We start from the raw sequence: 16,009 nt of genomic DNA on the forward strand, positions 1-16,009 counted from the left end.
GAGAGGAATGTTGAATTTGTCTTTACAAATGAGCTCTGGATCTGCCTGTAGATAAGGTTAAGCACTGAGAGATAAAAGAAACAATGGGATGGATTCCACTGATTGATGAATGGAAAAAGATATTTGCCTTTACAAACAAACTGTAAGGCTGCTGATAAATCAAATTGGATATCAAAAGATGAAAGAAGCAAGGGGGGAGGGGAAACTATGAATTATATAAAAAATAAAAAGGAAAAGGGAGGGTTATACATTAGAGGGGAATTTCAGGTATCAGGCGTTCCGAGAAGTCTGTGCCTCTCAAGTACCTCAGCCAATGGGGAAAGAGAGAGGGAAATGCGGCCGGGAAAATAGGATAAAAAGGAGGCTGCGTCCTCCAAAAATTTGAGAGATCCCAGGGGAATGTGCCATGGCCTCTCCCTTTATTCGAATAAAGCAAAAAGGACTCCTCTGTCTCCTTTTTGGACATAAACCTCTGGTGTTTGTGGATTAATTTTCCTGACAATTTTGGGGGCTCGTCCGGGATCTTTCCACCGTCCGGGGCAGCGAGTGGAGCTGAAGGCGCCTCACCCAGTTTGGGTGATCAGCTCCCCTTGGTGCCGGCCGGTACCGGGCGATCCATTGGGTTCCCGAGACTGTCCAGGAGACAGACGAGTGGAGGACCAGGGGGGTCCGTGCAGAGTCCGCAGGGAAGGACCACTGAAAATCTCACCGGTGAGTAAAATGGGATCTTCGGGGAGCAACCGTGGGAGGGCACCCATGGAGGGTAGCACAGGTAAACCTGAGAGGGCATCCATGGAGGGTAGCACAGGTAAAACGGGGCACCCAGAGAGGATTGGAAAGGTGAAGCCGGGAAGGGGCCCCGGAAAAAGGGATGACGATCCCATAATATCCCCGGAGAGTCCCTTGGGGAGAATGCTGAGGTCTTGGGACAGATTGTATATTCACCCAGACATAACTATGGAAATGATGGTAAAATATTGTTATTTTGTGTGGCCAGAGTATAAGTTGGCAAGGGGACTTATATGGCCACCTTATGGAACAGATAAAATTCATTTGTGTTGAATTTTGTGAAGGTATCTAGAGGAGAATTGGAAAGGATGGATTGAAAGGGAATGTGGATTAATATGGGTCAGACAAGAAACAAGAGAAATGTATATGTTAAGAAAAAAGAGGAGGAAGAGGAAAGTGGTGAGGATTGGGATGTTTTTCAGCTCCTTCCCCCGTCTTGTCCTCCAGTGTTGCCAGCTGACCCAGGGCCAGCTGCAGGTCGTCTGTATCCTCAACTTTCAGAGCAAGGGGATCAGGGAAATGTTATTCCCACAGCCCCACCTGAGAAGGGTGATGGTGTAGGGGGAGGGGAGCAGCATGTTGTATCACCCCCCAGAACTAGAATTTGAACTCAGTTTAGGGCATCAGAAGCCCCCCAAGAGACAGGGGTACACCAGATGCCACTCTGTCAAGTTCCTTTGGGGGGTCAAGGGGGAGGATTTGGGTTTGTAATTGTACCACTCACTACCCAGGATATAAGAGGGTTAAAAAAAAAAATATTTATATGTTGCCATAGGGGTGGGGGAAAAGATAGAGAAATATTTGGGAAATGCGGATTATACATGGAAGGATTGGGATTTTCTTTTGGGAATTTTGTTTGAGTCATCAGAGAAACGAATGATTTTTCAGAAAGCTCGGCAGCTGTGGGAGGATGAACACCCACAAGCAGCAGGGGGGGCTGGACCCAATGCACCTACGGTGGGTGATGCCATCCCCCAGGCAGACCCCCAGTGGGACCCAAATAACCAGGCCAGTCTGGTTCACCGTGATTGCCGTGCTTATTTGATCAGGGCAATCAAGTCAGCGGCTCCCAGAACTAACAACATAGCTAAGGCTATGTCGTTAGAACAGGAGAAACAGGAAAGCCCTCATTGGTTGGAGAGGATTAGGGATGCCTTGAGGAAGCACGGGGGGATGGATCCTGAAGGGCCAGCCTTCAACACATTGCTTAAGGTGCAATTTGTTACTAAGGCCTGGCCTGATATAAGGAAAGGGGTACAAAAAGATAAAAAGTGGCAAAATAAGCCTCTAGAGGAATTGGTTAGAAAACCACAGCAGATATATGTAAGAAGGGATGAGGAAAAGGCAGAAGCTAAAGCAAGGATGATGGCAGAGTTTGTGCAGCCCTGGAGGAATAAACCACAGGGTCCAAGGGGTCCCCAGGGACAGAGGGGACGGGGTCGGCCACAAGGAAGGGGCAGAGGGATTCCCTCCTCGGCAGGGGACAGCCGACCCAAACAGCGGCTGGGGAAGAACCAGGGTGCTGTCTGCAGGGCAGAAGGGCATTGGAAAAACGAGTGTCTGCAGAAACAACTGGACCCTCAGGAGGAGGAAGTCCAGAGAATAATAGAAATGGATTGTTAGGGGTGTCAGGGGCTCCTATTATACCAAGGACCCACCACTCAGGAGCCCTTGGTAACTTTTAAGGTGGGTCCGGATCGAGAGGAGGTGTGTTTTCTGGTAGACACGGGGGCCTCTCCGTCCAACTTAAATTTTATACCTAAGGGGGGGAAATTGTCAAAAACATCCTTGGTTATTCAAGGAGTAAGCGGGAAGGATGAGCGAGTGCATTTTATTCAACCGCTGTTAATAGATGTGGGGGACAGATTTGAACTGCATGAATTCTTGTTTGTTCCTAATTGTGATTGTAATTTACTGGGAAGAGATTTTATGGCTAGAATGGGAATGCAAATTAGTATTGTACGAAGTGACACAGAGTCCGAAACTGTGATATCTTTGTGTAAAATGTCTGAGAAGGCTTATGCTGAAATAAATCCGGAAGTATGGGCAGCTCCAGGGAAATATGGGAAACTGGACATGGAGCCTCTCCAAATTACTTTGAAGCAACCAGGACAAGTGGTGTCTAAAAAGCAATTCCCTCTTTCAAGGGAGGGAAAGAAGGGGTTACAGCCTGTTATTGAGTCCCTGCTAAAAGCAGGTCTTTTAGAGCCGTGTATGTCTCCCTATAACACTCCTATCCTGCCGGTTAAGAAACCAGATGGAACCTACAGAATGGTGCAGGATTTAAGAATAATAAATGAGATTGTCAAACCAAGGCATCCCACAGTTCCAGATCCATACACAATCCTGAATCAAATCCCTTCTTCACATCAGTATTATTCTGTACTGGATTTGAAGGATGCTTTCTGGGGGTGTCCAATCACAGAAGATAGTAAACAGTATTTTGCTTTTGAGTGGGAACAGGAGGAAGGAGGGGAAATGATAAAACAACAATTGCCATGGACAGTACTCCCTCAAGGATATACAGAGTCACCAGTTCTGTTTGGGCAAGCTTTGCAGAAAATATTAAGAGAGTTTACTCCACCCTCAGGAGTCAAGTTGTTGCAGTATGTAGATGATTTGCTCTTATCAGGGGAACAGGAAAAGGTGGTTGAAGAGGCTACTGTAAAGCTGCTGAATTTTCTTGCAAAAAAGGGACTTAGAGTATCCAAAAAGAAAGCACAATTAGTAGAAAAGAAGGTCAAATATTTGGGACACATTCTGTCCAAAGGGTTACGGTGTATTGATCCAGAAAGGATACAAGGGATTTTACAGGTACCATTACCCCAGACTAAAAAGGAGTTACAGCGGTTTTTAGGGTTGGTGGGGTACTGTAGAGCATGGATCGAGGATTTTTCTGTGGTGGCCAGACCTTTATATAACTTTTTAACTCAAAACAGTCCTAATGTCGTGGTGTGGACACCAGGAGGAGAGAAAAGCTTTAAGAAATTAAAAGACAAATTGGTTAAGGCCCCAGTCTTGGCTCTTCCAGATGCAGAAAAAGAATTTCAACTATATGTGGATGTCAAACAGGGTCATGCTAAAGGAATTTTGGTGCAAAGAGCATGGGGGAACACGGAGGCCTGTTGCCTGTTTTTCTAAGTTGTTAGACCCGGTGGCCAGAGGCGGCCCCATTGTCTGCAGAACTGTGCAGCCACAGCTCTGATGGTGGCTGAGGCCCGAAAGCTGACAAGGGGAGGGCATCTCATTGTTAAAGTCCCACATCAGATTAAAGCTTTGTTAACTGAGAGAGCCTCTAAGTGGATGACGAGTGCTCGATTATTACAGTATGAATCTTGTTTAATGGAACAGGAGGATTTAGAATTTAAAAGTGGAGAAGATTTTAATCCAGCCTCTTATTTAAATGGCCCTGGAGAAAAGGGGGGCCAGAAAGAAATCCATGATTGTATCCAGGTTATAGACCTCCAGACAAGGGCTAGGGAAGATCTACGGGATATTCCCTGGCCTGAGGGAGAGAATGTGTTCATTGATGGGTCCTCCAAGGTGGTAGAAGGGAAACGATTTACAGGATACTCTATCGTGAATGGGAAGCAATTAAAGGAAGTGGGGAGGTTACCACACACCTGGTCAGCTCAGACAGCAGAGCTGTACGGGCTTGTGAGAGCCTGTGAATTATACCAGGACAAGACAGTAAATATATTTACTGATTCTAAATATGCATATGGGGTAATACATGCATTTGGAAAACTATGGAAAGAAAGAGGTTTATTAAGCTGCAGAGGAAAGACGTTAGCTCACGAGAACTTAATCTCTCGCCTATTGGAGGCAGTGAATTTACCAAAAAAGGTGGCAATACTCCACATTAAGGGGCATCAGGCAGGATGGTCGGAGGAGGGAATAGGAAACCGACTGGCTGATGAAGAAGCTCGCAAAGCTGCATTGTTGCCAGAAGTCTCTAAGATCCTGCCTTTGCTCCCAGTAACTGCACTGCTGCCAGAGAAACTCTCTTTTCCACCAGAGGAACTTGAGATAATTAAAAAGAGTGAGGCAGAGGAAAGAAAAAAAAAAAAATTGGTTTACAAGGGATGGTAAACAGTGGATACCAAAAGCTCGAGCCTTACAATTGTTAAAACAACTTCATGAAGGGAGTCATTGGGGCTCCCGAGGACTGGCAGAAGCCTTCCTCAAAATGAACGCTGCTGTTGGTCTCTTTAGCCTGGCAAAGCGAGCTATTGAATGTTGTTTGACTTGTGCTAAAACCAACAACAAAGTTACAAAGAAACTGGCCAGGGGAGGGAGGCGTTGGGCACTACGTCCCTTCCAGAGATGCCAGATGGATTTTACTGAAATGCCTCGAGTGGCAAGATTTAAATATCTTTTGGTAATAGTATGTAAATTAACCGGGTGGCCAGAAGCATTTCCAACTGTGTCAGCAACTACAGAATCAGTTGTTAAAATATTTTTGGAACAAATAATTCCAAGATATGGGATAGTGGAAGCAATAGATTCGGATAGGGGAACTCATTTTACAGGAAAAATTCTTCAAGGAGTTATGACTGCTTTAGGGATACAGTGGAACCTCCATACCCCCTGGCACCCACAGAGTTCGGGTCAGGTTGAGAGGATGAATGGAGAAATAAAGAAACATCTCCTGAAGCTGGTGATAGAAACTAAAATGCCGTAGGTACGGCTCTTACCCCTGGCTTTAGCAAGAATAAGAGCCAGACCCAGGGGAGATATTCAATTATCTCCCTTAGAATTGATGTTTGGAATTCCTTACCCTTGTAATTCTCAGCCGAGTGGGGGGATAGAGATAAGTGATGTGTATTTGAAACAATATGTGGCTCGGATACTGTCTCTTGTGAAATCTCTTCGACAGGAAGCTCAGCTGGCACAGACCCTGCCTTTGGACTTTGCTGTTCACAACATCCAACCGGGACACTGGGTCCTGGTTAAGGAGTGGGAAGAAGCACCACTGGTGGCCAAGTGGCGTGGACCTTTCCAGGTGTTGCTGAGCACAGACACAGCCGTCAAGACAGCTGAACACGGCTGGACCCATCACACTCGGGCCAAGGTCTCTGCAGCCCCAGAGATTTGGACATCTCAGCTGCAGGAGAAGGACGGGAAGCCGCGACTGACACTCGGCAGGAGGGGACTGGAGCAGCAGCCAGGGCGTCGACATCGGGGGAAGCCTCGTGTGCCCACCCACAGAGTGCCTGCTGAAATAGTCTGTGTGGGCATCCCTCCTCTCAGATCTCCAGGCACTGGGGGCCAACCCTTGCTGTCATTGTTTTCTTTATGTTAAGCTGTTTCTGTGCCTTCACTCGCCACAGGTGGTGTGGAAGACAACGTGAAAGTAAAAATGAAGTTAGGAAATTAGATTACACAATCAGAATGTTTCTCTTAATAATGTTCCCTTTATATTATCAGTTAGGTTGGGGCCAAGAATGGGAAAATAATTTCTTGACCTTAGGAGAAGAAGTAGCAAAAACCTTTAACCTTAGCAATTGTTGGGTCTGTGGAGGGCCAGGAGAATCTGAAAACGGGCCATGGGTGGCCAGCCCAGTAAAACCTCAATAGTAGATTAGCACCCTGGGTAAGGTCTGTAATGGAACATGATTTTGGGATGAGGAAGGAAGTCCATGGCGGCTTCATTCTTCTGAAAAAGACACTTATTGCCTAAAATAAGGCAAATAGATGACAATGGAAAAGTGGTGAAACAAATTGCAAAATGAATTTAAAAAATTAGCTCATGTACCAGTCCAAAGATGAAAAAGATGGGAATGGGACATGTTTTCTTGGCTACCTGGTGGACTATAAGTTAAACAACTGCTTTTTTTCCTCTTATGTGCTGTAGCAACTCTAATCTTGTTGCCAGGCATGTTCCCTTGCTTAGTACAACTTATTCAACATGTGATCAAAGGGATGCAGGTAAGAGCCACGCCCACTGATCCAGAGATGATTCCAAAAGGACAGAAACTGATGTCCCTCCAAATAATTACAAAACCAAAAAAGACTCAGGAACAAGAAATTAAGTCAATGAGAGCTAAAGTTTGTAAAGACAATTACTAAAAAATAAAAGAGGAGGGATTGAGAGGAATGTTGAATTTGTCTTTAAAAATGAGCTCTGGATCTGCCTGTAGATAAGGCTAGCACTGAGAGATAAAAGAAACAATGGGATGGATTCCACTGATTGATGAATGGAAAGAGATATTTGCCTTTACAAACAAACTGTAGGACTGCTGATAAATGAAATTGGATATCAAAAGATGAAAGAAGCAACGGGGGGAAAACTATGAATTATATAAGAATTAAAAATTAAAAGGGAGGGTTATACATTAGAGGGGAATTTCAGGTATCAGGCGTTCCGGGAAGTCTGTGCCTCTCAAGTACCTCAGCCAATGGGGAAAGAGAGAGGGAAATGCGGCCGGGAAAATAGGATAAAAACGAGGCTGCGTCCTCCGAAAATTTGAGAGATGCCAGGGGAATGTCCCATGGCCTCTCCCTTTATTCGAATAAAGCAAAAAGGACTCCTCTGTCTCCTTTTTGGACATAAATCTCTGGTGTTTGTGGATTAATTTTCCTGACATAGGTGACCCGGGAGGGGGACCTCGCCCCCAATATCTTGGGACGTCCTGGCAGGGTTTTTTTGAAAGGGGGAGGAATATTTGGAGCTCACCCGAAGTATCTTTGGGTCTCCCTGTTTGTGTATTTCGGGAGGCGGCGGGTGGAGCGATGTTTGCATCTTGCAGGGCTCCAAAGCTGTCCCGAAATCCCCTTTTGGGGGATCCTGTGGGGTCCCCGGGTGGTTTTTTTGGGGATGTCTGGGTGGCGGCTGCAGACAGAGCCCCGGCGGTGGGTGGGGGATGGAGGTCCCCGGAGCCCCGTGGCGATCGCCCGGGACTGGCAGGGCGAGGGGAGCAGCCTTGAGGGGGGGAAAGCGAAAAGGGGAGAGGCCCGGGAGTGCCGGAGCCTGAAATGGGGGCCTGGAGAGGGGGGACCCCGAGAGCCGGGAGTGAGGGGAGCCTGGAGAAGGGATGAGCCTGGAGACGGGCACAGCCCTGGGATACCAACGTGGGGACCCCAAAGCCTCCCAGGGCTCTGGCCACGCCAGGGGCTACAAGGCCACGAGGCCGGGGCTGCTCCGGGCCGCTTCCAGGCTGTCCCTCTGCTCTTGGGTGCCGGGGGTGGCCCTTTGTGACACGGGCGTGTGTCAGGGCCCTCGGTGATGCGGGACATTGTGGTGCTGTCATGAATGAGAGCGTTTGAGATCGCTTAAAAAACGGTGACAAGGGCATGAGCAAAAGTCAGATTTAATATTAAGCAACAAAGTACAATAAGTTTGTTGGCAAGATTCACTCCACTGCCTACAGGACAGGTGAGGCACAACAAGGCAAGAATAACACGAAATAAAATCCATGCAATCAGAACAGAAATTAAGTGTGAACACTCTAGGGGAGTGTGGGTGGGTGTGTGCTGTGTTTAGGTGCATGCAGGGATTAAAAGGAACACGGCCTGAAAACTTAACAACTCTAAACAACTCTTTAACTTCTACCTTAATTTGTAACTTAACCTATACCTTAGGCCTAGCAAAGCAACAGACGAACAACACCAAACTTATACCTAACTTAACTTATAACTTAACATTAACAATTCCACAGAGCAATAACACTTAACAGCATTTAACCTAACTTACAGCTATAACTTCCGACTTAGCAACTTAATACAAAAACAACACTTATGACTTACATTTAAGAACTTAGCAAAACACTTAGCATTTAACAGCATTTAAGTATGTTCATAACTATAACTGAACCTTGCTTACAGGCATAACTTAGATATCCAAGGTACTTCCACATCTAGGAAAGCTGTATTTCTCCCAGATTTGCTATAGCATATGTGCAGGGGCACACACACAGACAGGAACAGTCAGTGCAAACAATTCCCCCCAGAGCTCAGTGAAATCCTCCCTTCAGATGTTTTTGCATCTCCCACTGGCCAAAGGATGGGGCCTTGAGCAGTGAGGGTATGGGCCCAGGACACGTCGTGTTTCAGCGATCCTCCAGGCACAGCAAAGCCGAGGGTTTGCTGGCTCTGAGAGGCCCCTCAGAGGGAGACTGCTGGTCACAGCCCACGGTGGCCAAGGAGAGCTCAAAGGTCTCCTTTTGGATTTCTGCTGACAGGGTCACAAGAGAGTGGGCTCCAGTCATAACCATGTTTCATCCTGGCCTCAGTTTGGGTCAGCACTTTCTCTAGAAGTGGGGGAATGCATCACCACACTGGGATCTCAGGGGTGCCCATGGCCTGGGTGATGCTGGCCCGATGGCAGGCACCCACCAAAGCCACTGACCCTGCCTCTCCAGCTGCAACAGGGGAGAAAAAGTTTAACCCAGAGTTCCTAGGATGGTGTAAAAAGGGGAAACATGCCATACCAAACAGCAAAATGTGCATCACAGACCCAGCCTGGGCACAGAGAGGAAATTTATTACCAACCAAATCACAGCAGGACAAGAAGAAGGGAAAGAAATCTCTCAAACCCCTTCCCCCTCACCCAATAGGGGTCACTGGGGATCATCCAACACCGATCCTCCCATGGGGGATGGAGCTGGAGCAGAGCACGAAGCTCTTCCCACACTTGGGGCATTCACAGGGCTTCCCTTAGTGGTGACTCCATTGGTGTTTGGTCAAGGTTGAGCTGTGTGAGAAGCTCTTCCCACACTTGGGACACTGGTAGGGCCTCTCCCCAGTGTGGATACGTCGGTGGATTCTCAGGTTGGAGCTCCACTGAAAGCTCTTCCCACATTCCAAGCAGGTGTAGGGCCGTTCCCCTGTGTGGATCACCTGGTGCTTCATCAGATGAGAAATAGTACTGAAGTTTTTCCTGCATTTTCCACACTCATAGGGCTTCTCCCCAGTATGGACCCTCTGGTGTCGGATCAGCTGGGAGCTGTAGTTGAAACCCTTCCCACATTCCAAGCACTTGTGGGGCTTCTCCCCTCCAGGAGGCTTCTCCACCAGCTCTGAGCTCTGCCTGGATCTCCGGCCGCCTTCCCGGCTCAGGGAGGGTCTTTCCTCCTCGCAGCTCCCTGGGTTGGGTTTGCAGCCCCTCCTCGAGAGAGATCTCCGGGGCTTTTCTGCCTCCTCCATCCCCGCACACCTGGGGAATGAAAATTCCTGGTTTAGGGGGAAATAACAAGAAAAGAGCTCCATAAACTGGGTGTTCCTCCTTGCCCAAGTTCATCTCTGGAAGTCATTGAGGATCTTATGTCTGTAATAACCTCCCAAACACAAAGATTCCCACCCAAAATCCTCCAGACTTTGAGACACAGATCAAAACCTCCCCAAATATCAAGATTCAGCCAAAATCCACTCCAAAATTGTGCTGGTTTGAAAGCGAAACCAGTGAGAGACTCCAAGTCAGAAATACAATTTTATAGGAAAAAAGAAAAGAGAAATAAAAGACATGCAATAGTACAAAAGAAAACAACTGACAGAATCAGAATACAACCTGACACCCCGCTAGTTAGGGTGGCGGTAGCAGTCCCAATGAAGTGGTCTTGTTGTAGTAGTGATGCTGTAGAAAGGTCTGGTAGCTCTTGTCCTCTGGAAACCAGTGGGTAAGGGCTGCCTTGGTGTTCCAAAGCTCAGATTTTATCTAGGTAGGAAAGGCTTGGCTCCTCCCCCTCGCTGGAGCATCTCCCAAAGGGATGATGGAATTTTATCAGTCATGCAGTGGCACTCAATGGCCCATTAACAGAAGATATCTTCCTGGAGGAAGGATGGGTTGTGGAAAAGATAAAGAACACTGCCCCACCTGGTTTTAACAGATGGCCCATTAGCAGAGGATATCTCCCACAGAGATAAGGATCACTGCTCCACCTGTTTTTTCCACCACTCTTTGTTCTTTTGTTTCTTCCTCTGACTGGTTACTTCATGTTTGCTGCTGATTTCCTCTCCCTTTTGAAGATGAAAATGGTAAAAGTGTCTTTGACCTGCCTTGCTGGATATTGTGAAGAGGAACAGTCATCTACTGCAAGTGGAAGTGTCACGGGTGGAGCAGAGTTCTGTGAGTGCTGTATCAAACCAGACCTCGTCAGACCTGACAGAACAACTGGTCCATGCTGCCCTTCACTACTCTGCCTGTTCCCCACTGTTTCATGCCAGAGTAATTTAACTGTTCTTAATTGGGTGTGTGTTTCACTTGAGCCAGTGCAGCAGAACCAGCAGAAAGCAGCCCCAGAATGAATGGGGCTCTGCAGAGGAGCCCCAGACTATTCATCAGCCTGCCCGCAGAACTGGCTCCAACTCTGAACCCTTGTGACCACACTCTGAAGAAGACACACTTCTGATATTTCTGATGCACTTATGACTGAGGCACTGCACGTGCTTGTGCAGGTAAGAATCCCAAAGTTCTTTCTGTCAGGAAAATTAATCCACAAACACCAGAGGTTTATGTCCAAAAAGGAGACAGAGGAGTCCTTTTTGCTTTATTCGAATAAAGGGAGAGGCCACGGGACATTCCCCTGGCATCTCTCAAATTTTTGGAGGATGCAGCCTCCTTTTTATCCTATTTTCCCGGCCGCATTTCCCTCTCTCTTTCCCCATTGGCTTAGGTACTTGAGAGGCACAGACTTCCCGGAACGCCTGATACCTGAAATTCCCCTCTAATGTATAACCCTCCCTTTTAATTTTTAATTCTTACACAATTCATAGTTTTCCCCCCCGTTGCTTCTTTCATCTTTCAATATCCAATTTCATTTATCAGCAGCCTTACAGTTTGTTTGTAAAGGCAAATATCTCTTTCCATTCATCAATCAGTGGAATCCATCCCATTGTTTCTTTTATCTCTCAGTGCTAGCCTTATCTACAGGGTGATCCACAGCTCATTTGTAAAGACTAATTCAACAGTCCTCTCAACCCCTCCTCTTTTATTTTTTAATAATTGTCTTTACAAACTTTAGCTCTCATTGATTTAATTTCTTGTTCCTGAGTCTTTTTTGGTTTTGTAATTATTTGGAGTGACATCAATTTCTGTCCTTTTGTAACCATCTCTGGATCAGTAGGCGTGGCTCTTACCTGCATCCCTTTGATCACATGTTGAATAAGTTGTACTAAGCAAGGGAACATGCCTGGCAAAAAGATTAGAGTTGCTACAGCACGTAAGAGGAAAAAAAGCAGCTGTTTAACTTATAGTCCACCAGGTAGCCAAGAAAACATGTCCCATTCCCATCCTTTTCATCTTTGGACTGGCACATGAGCTAATTTTTTAAATTCATTTGCAATTTGTTTCACCACTTTTCCATTGTCCTCTATTTGCCTATTTAGGCAATAAGTGTCTTTTTCAGAAGAATGAAGCCGCCATTGACATCCTTCTTCATCCCAAAATCCTGTTCCATTACAGACCTTACCCAGGGTGCTAATCTGCTATTGATGTTCAACTGGGCTGGCCACCCATGGCCCGTTTTCAGATTCTCCTGGCCCTCCACAGACCCAACAATTGCTAAGGTTAAAGGTTTTTGCTACTTCTTCTCCTAAGGTCAAAAAATTATTTTCCCATTCTTGGCCCCAACCTAACTGATAATATAAAGGGAACATTATTAAGAGAAACATTCTGATTGTGTAATCTAATTTCCTAACTTAATTTTTACTTTCACTTTGTCTTCCACACCACCTGTGGCGAGTGAAGGCACAGAAACAGCTCAACATAAAGAAAACAATGACAGCAAGGGTTGGCCCCCAGTGCCTGGAGATCTGAGAGGAGGGATGCCCACACAGACTATTTCAGCAGGCACTCTGTGGGTGGGCACACGAGGCTTCCCCCGATGTCGACGCCCTGGCTGCTGCTCCAGTCCCCTCCTGCCGAGTGTCAGTCGCGGCTTCCCGTCCTTCTCCTGCAGCTGAGATGTCCAAATCTCTGGGGCTGCAGAGACCTTGGCCCGAGTGTGATGGGTCCAGCCGTGTTCAGCTGTCTTGACGGCTGTGTCTGTGCTCAGCAACACCTGGAAAGGTCCACGCCACTTGGCCACCAGTGGTGCTTCTTCCCACTCCTTAACCAGGACCCAGTGTCCCGGTTGGATGTTGTGAACAGCAAAGTCCAAAGGCAGGGTCTGTGCCAGCTGAGCTTCCTGTCGAAGAGATTTCACAAGAGACAGTTGTTTTAACACTTGTAATGCTAGAGCTCTTGGTATCCACTGCTTACCATTCCTTGTAAACCAATTATTTTCTTCTTTCCTCTGCCCCACTCTTTTTAATTATCTCAAGTTCCTCTGGTGGAAAAGAGAGTTTCTCTGGCAGCGGTGCAGTTACTGGGAGCAAAGGCAGGATCTTAGAGACTTCTGGCAACAATGCAGCTTTGCGAGCTTCTTCATCAGCCAGTCGGTTTCCTATTGCCTCCTCCGACCATCCTGCCTGATGCCCCTTTATGTGGATTATTGCCACCATTTTTTGGTAAATTCATTGCCTCCAATAGGCGAGAGATTAGCTAATGTCTTTCATTTGCAGCTGAATAAACCTCTTTTTTTTTTTTTTTCATCGTTTTCCAAATGCATGTATCACCCCATATGCATATTTAGAATCAGTAAATATATTTACTGTCTTGTCCTGGTATAATTCACAGGCTCTTACAAGCCCGTACAGCTCTGCTGTCTGAGCTGACCAGGTGTGTGGTAACCTCCCCACTTCCTTTAGTTGCTTTCCATTCACGATAGAGTATCCTGTAAATCGTTTCCCTTCTACCACCTTGGAGGACCCATCAATGAACACATTCTCTCCCTCAGGCCAGGGAATATCTCGTAAATCTTCCCTAGCCCTTGTCTGGAGGTCTATAACTGGATATAATCATGGATTTCTTCCTGGCCCCCCTTTTCTCCAGGGCCATTTAAATAAGAGACTGGATTAAAAATTTCCCCACCTTTAAATTCTAAATCCTCCTGTTCCATTAAACAAGATTCATACTGTAATAATCGAGCACTCGTCATCCACTTAGAGGCTCTCTCAGTTAACAAAGCTTTAATCTGATGTGGGACTTTAACAATGAGATGCCCTCCCCTTGTCAGCTTTCGGGCCTCAGCCACCATCAGAGCTGTGGCTGCACAGTTCTGCAGACAATGGGGCCGCCTCTGGCCACCGGCTCTAACAACTTAGAAAAACAGGCAACAGGCCTCCGTGTTCCCCCATGCTCTTGCACCAAAATTCCTTTAGCATGACCCTGTTTGACATCCACATATAGTTGAATTTTTTTTTCTGCATCTGGAAGAGCTAAGACTGGGGCATTAACCAATTTGTCCCTGGGGCTGCCCATACTTCCTAATTTATTTCAGCATAAGCCTTCTCAGACATTTTACACAAAGATATCACAGTTTCGGACTCCGTGTCACTTTTTTACAATGCTAATTTGCATTCCCATTCTAGCCATCAAATCTCTTCCCAGTAAATTACAATCACAATTAGGAACAAACAAGAATTCATGCAGTTCAAATCTGTCCCCCACATCTATTAACAGCGGTTGAATAAAATGCACTCACTCATCCTTCCCACTTACTCCTTGAATAACCAAGGATCTTTTTGACAATTTCCCCCCCCTTAGGTATAAAATTGAAGGTGGACAGAGAGGCCCCCGTGTCTACCAGAAAACACACCTCCTCTCGATCCGGACCCACCTTAAAAGTTACCAAGGGCTCCTGAGTGGTGGGTCTTTGGTATAATAGGAGCCCCTGACACCCCTAACAATCCATTTCCATTATCCTCTGGACTTCCTCCTCCTGAGGGTCCAGTTGTTTCTGCGGACACTCGTTTTTCCAATGCCCTTCTGCCCTGCAGACAGTACACTGGTTCTTCCCCAGCCGCTGTTTGGGTCGGCTGTCCCCTGCCGAGGAGGGAATCCCTCTGCCCCTTCCTTGTGGCCGACCCCGTCCCCTCTGTCCCTGGGGACCCCTTGGACCCTGCGGTTTATTCCTCCGGGGCTGCAAAAACTCTGCCATCATCTTTGCTTTAGCTTCTGCCTTTTCCTCATCCCTTCTTACATATATCTGCTGTGTTTTTCTAACCAATTCCTCTAGAGACTTATTTTGTCACTCTTCATCTTTTTGTACTCCTTACCTTATATCAGGCCAGGCCTTAGTAACAAATTGTACTTTAAGCAATGTGTTGAAGGCTGGCTCTTCAGGATCCATCCCCCCGTGCTTCCTCAAGGCATCCCTAATCCTCTCCAACCAATGAGGGCTTTCCTGTTTCTCCTGTTCTAACGACAGAGCCTTAGCTATGTTGTTCGTTCTGGGAGCCACTGACTTGATTGCCCTGATCAAATAAGCACGGCAATCACGGTGAGCCAGACTGGCCTGGTTATTTGGGTCCCACTGGGGGTCTGCCTGGGGGATGGCATCACCCACCGTAGGTGCATTGGGTCCAGCCCCCCCTGCTGCTTGTGGGTGTTCATCCTCCCACAGCTGCCGAGCTTTCTGAAAAATCATTCGTTTCTCTGATGACCCAAACAAAATTCCCAAAAGAAAATCCCAATCCTTCCATGTATAATCCGCATTTCCCAAATATTCCTCTATCTTTTCCCCCCCTATGGGATCATCCAAATATGGGGGTAATTCTTTTTTTTCAACCCTCTTATATCCCGGGTAGTGAGTGGTACAATTACAAACCCAAATCCTCCCCCTTGACTCCCCAAAGGAACTTGACAGAGTGGCATCTGGTGTACCCCTGTCTCTTGGGGGGCTTCTGATGCCCTAAACTGAGTTCCTCTTCTAGTTCTGGGGGGTGATACAACATGCTGCTCCCTTCCCCCTACACCATTATCCTTCTCAGGTGAGGCTGTAGGAATAACATTTCCATGATCCCCTTGCTCTGAAAGTTGAGGATACAGACGACCTGCAGCTGGCTCTGGGTCAGCTAGCAACACTGGAGGACAAGACGGGGGAAGGTGCTGAAAAACATTCCAATCCTCACCACTTTCCTCTAAATACCTTCACAAAATTCGACACAAATGAATTTTATCTGTTCCATAAGTAGCCATATAAGTCCCCTTGCCAACTTATACTCTGGCCACACAAAATAACAATATTTTACCATTATTTCCATAGTTACTTCTGGGTGAATATACAATCTTTCCCAAGACCTCAGCATTCACCCCAAGGGACTCTCCGGGGGTATTATGGGATCGTCATCCCATTTGCCGGGGCCCCTTCGCGGCTTTACCTTTCCAACCCTCTCTGGG

General features: G+C 46.8%; 1 protein-coding gene across 1 annotated transcript in view; it reads right to left on the reverse strand.

Annotated features, from left to right (window-relative positions):
• Window positions 1–16,009, reverse strand: part of LOC148218217 (uncharacterized) — a 404,528-nt gene that overhangs the window by 341,871 nt on the left and 46,648 nt on the right. Inside the window, 1 exon segment of the mRNA XM_088157926.1 lies at window positions 9,518–9,625. Within this exon segment, the coding sequence (XP_088014052.1) occupies window positions 9,518–9,625 (108 nt within the window).

This window comes from Sturnus vulgaris, unplaced genomic scaffold (assembly GCF_052056855.1).
Source record: "Sturnus vulgaris isolate bStuVul1 unplaced genomic scaffold, bStuVul1.hap1 Scaffold_194, whole genome shotgun sequence".
Classification (NCBI taxonomy): Eukaryota; Metazoa; Chordata; class Aves; order Passeriformes; family Sturnidae; genus Sturnus; species Sturnus vulgaris.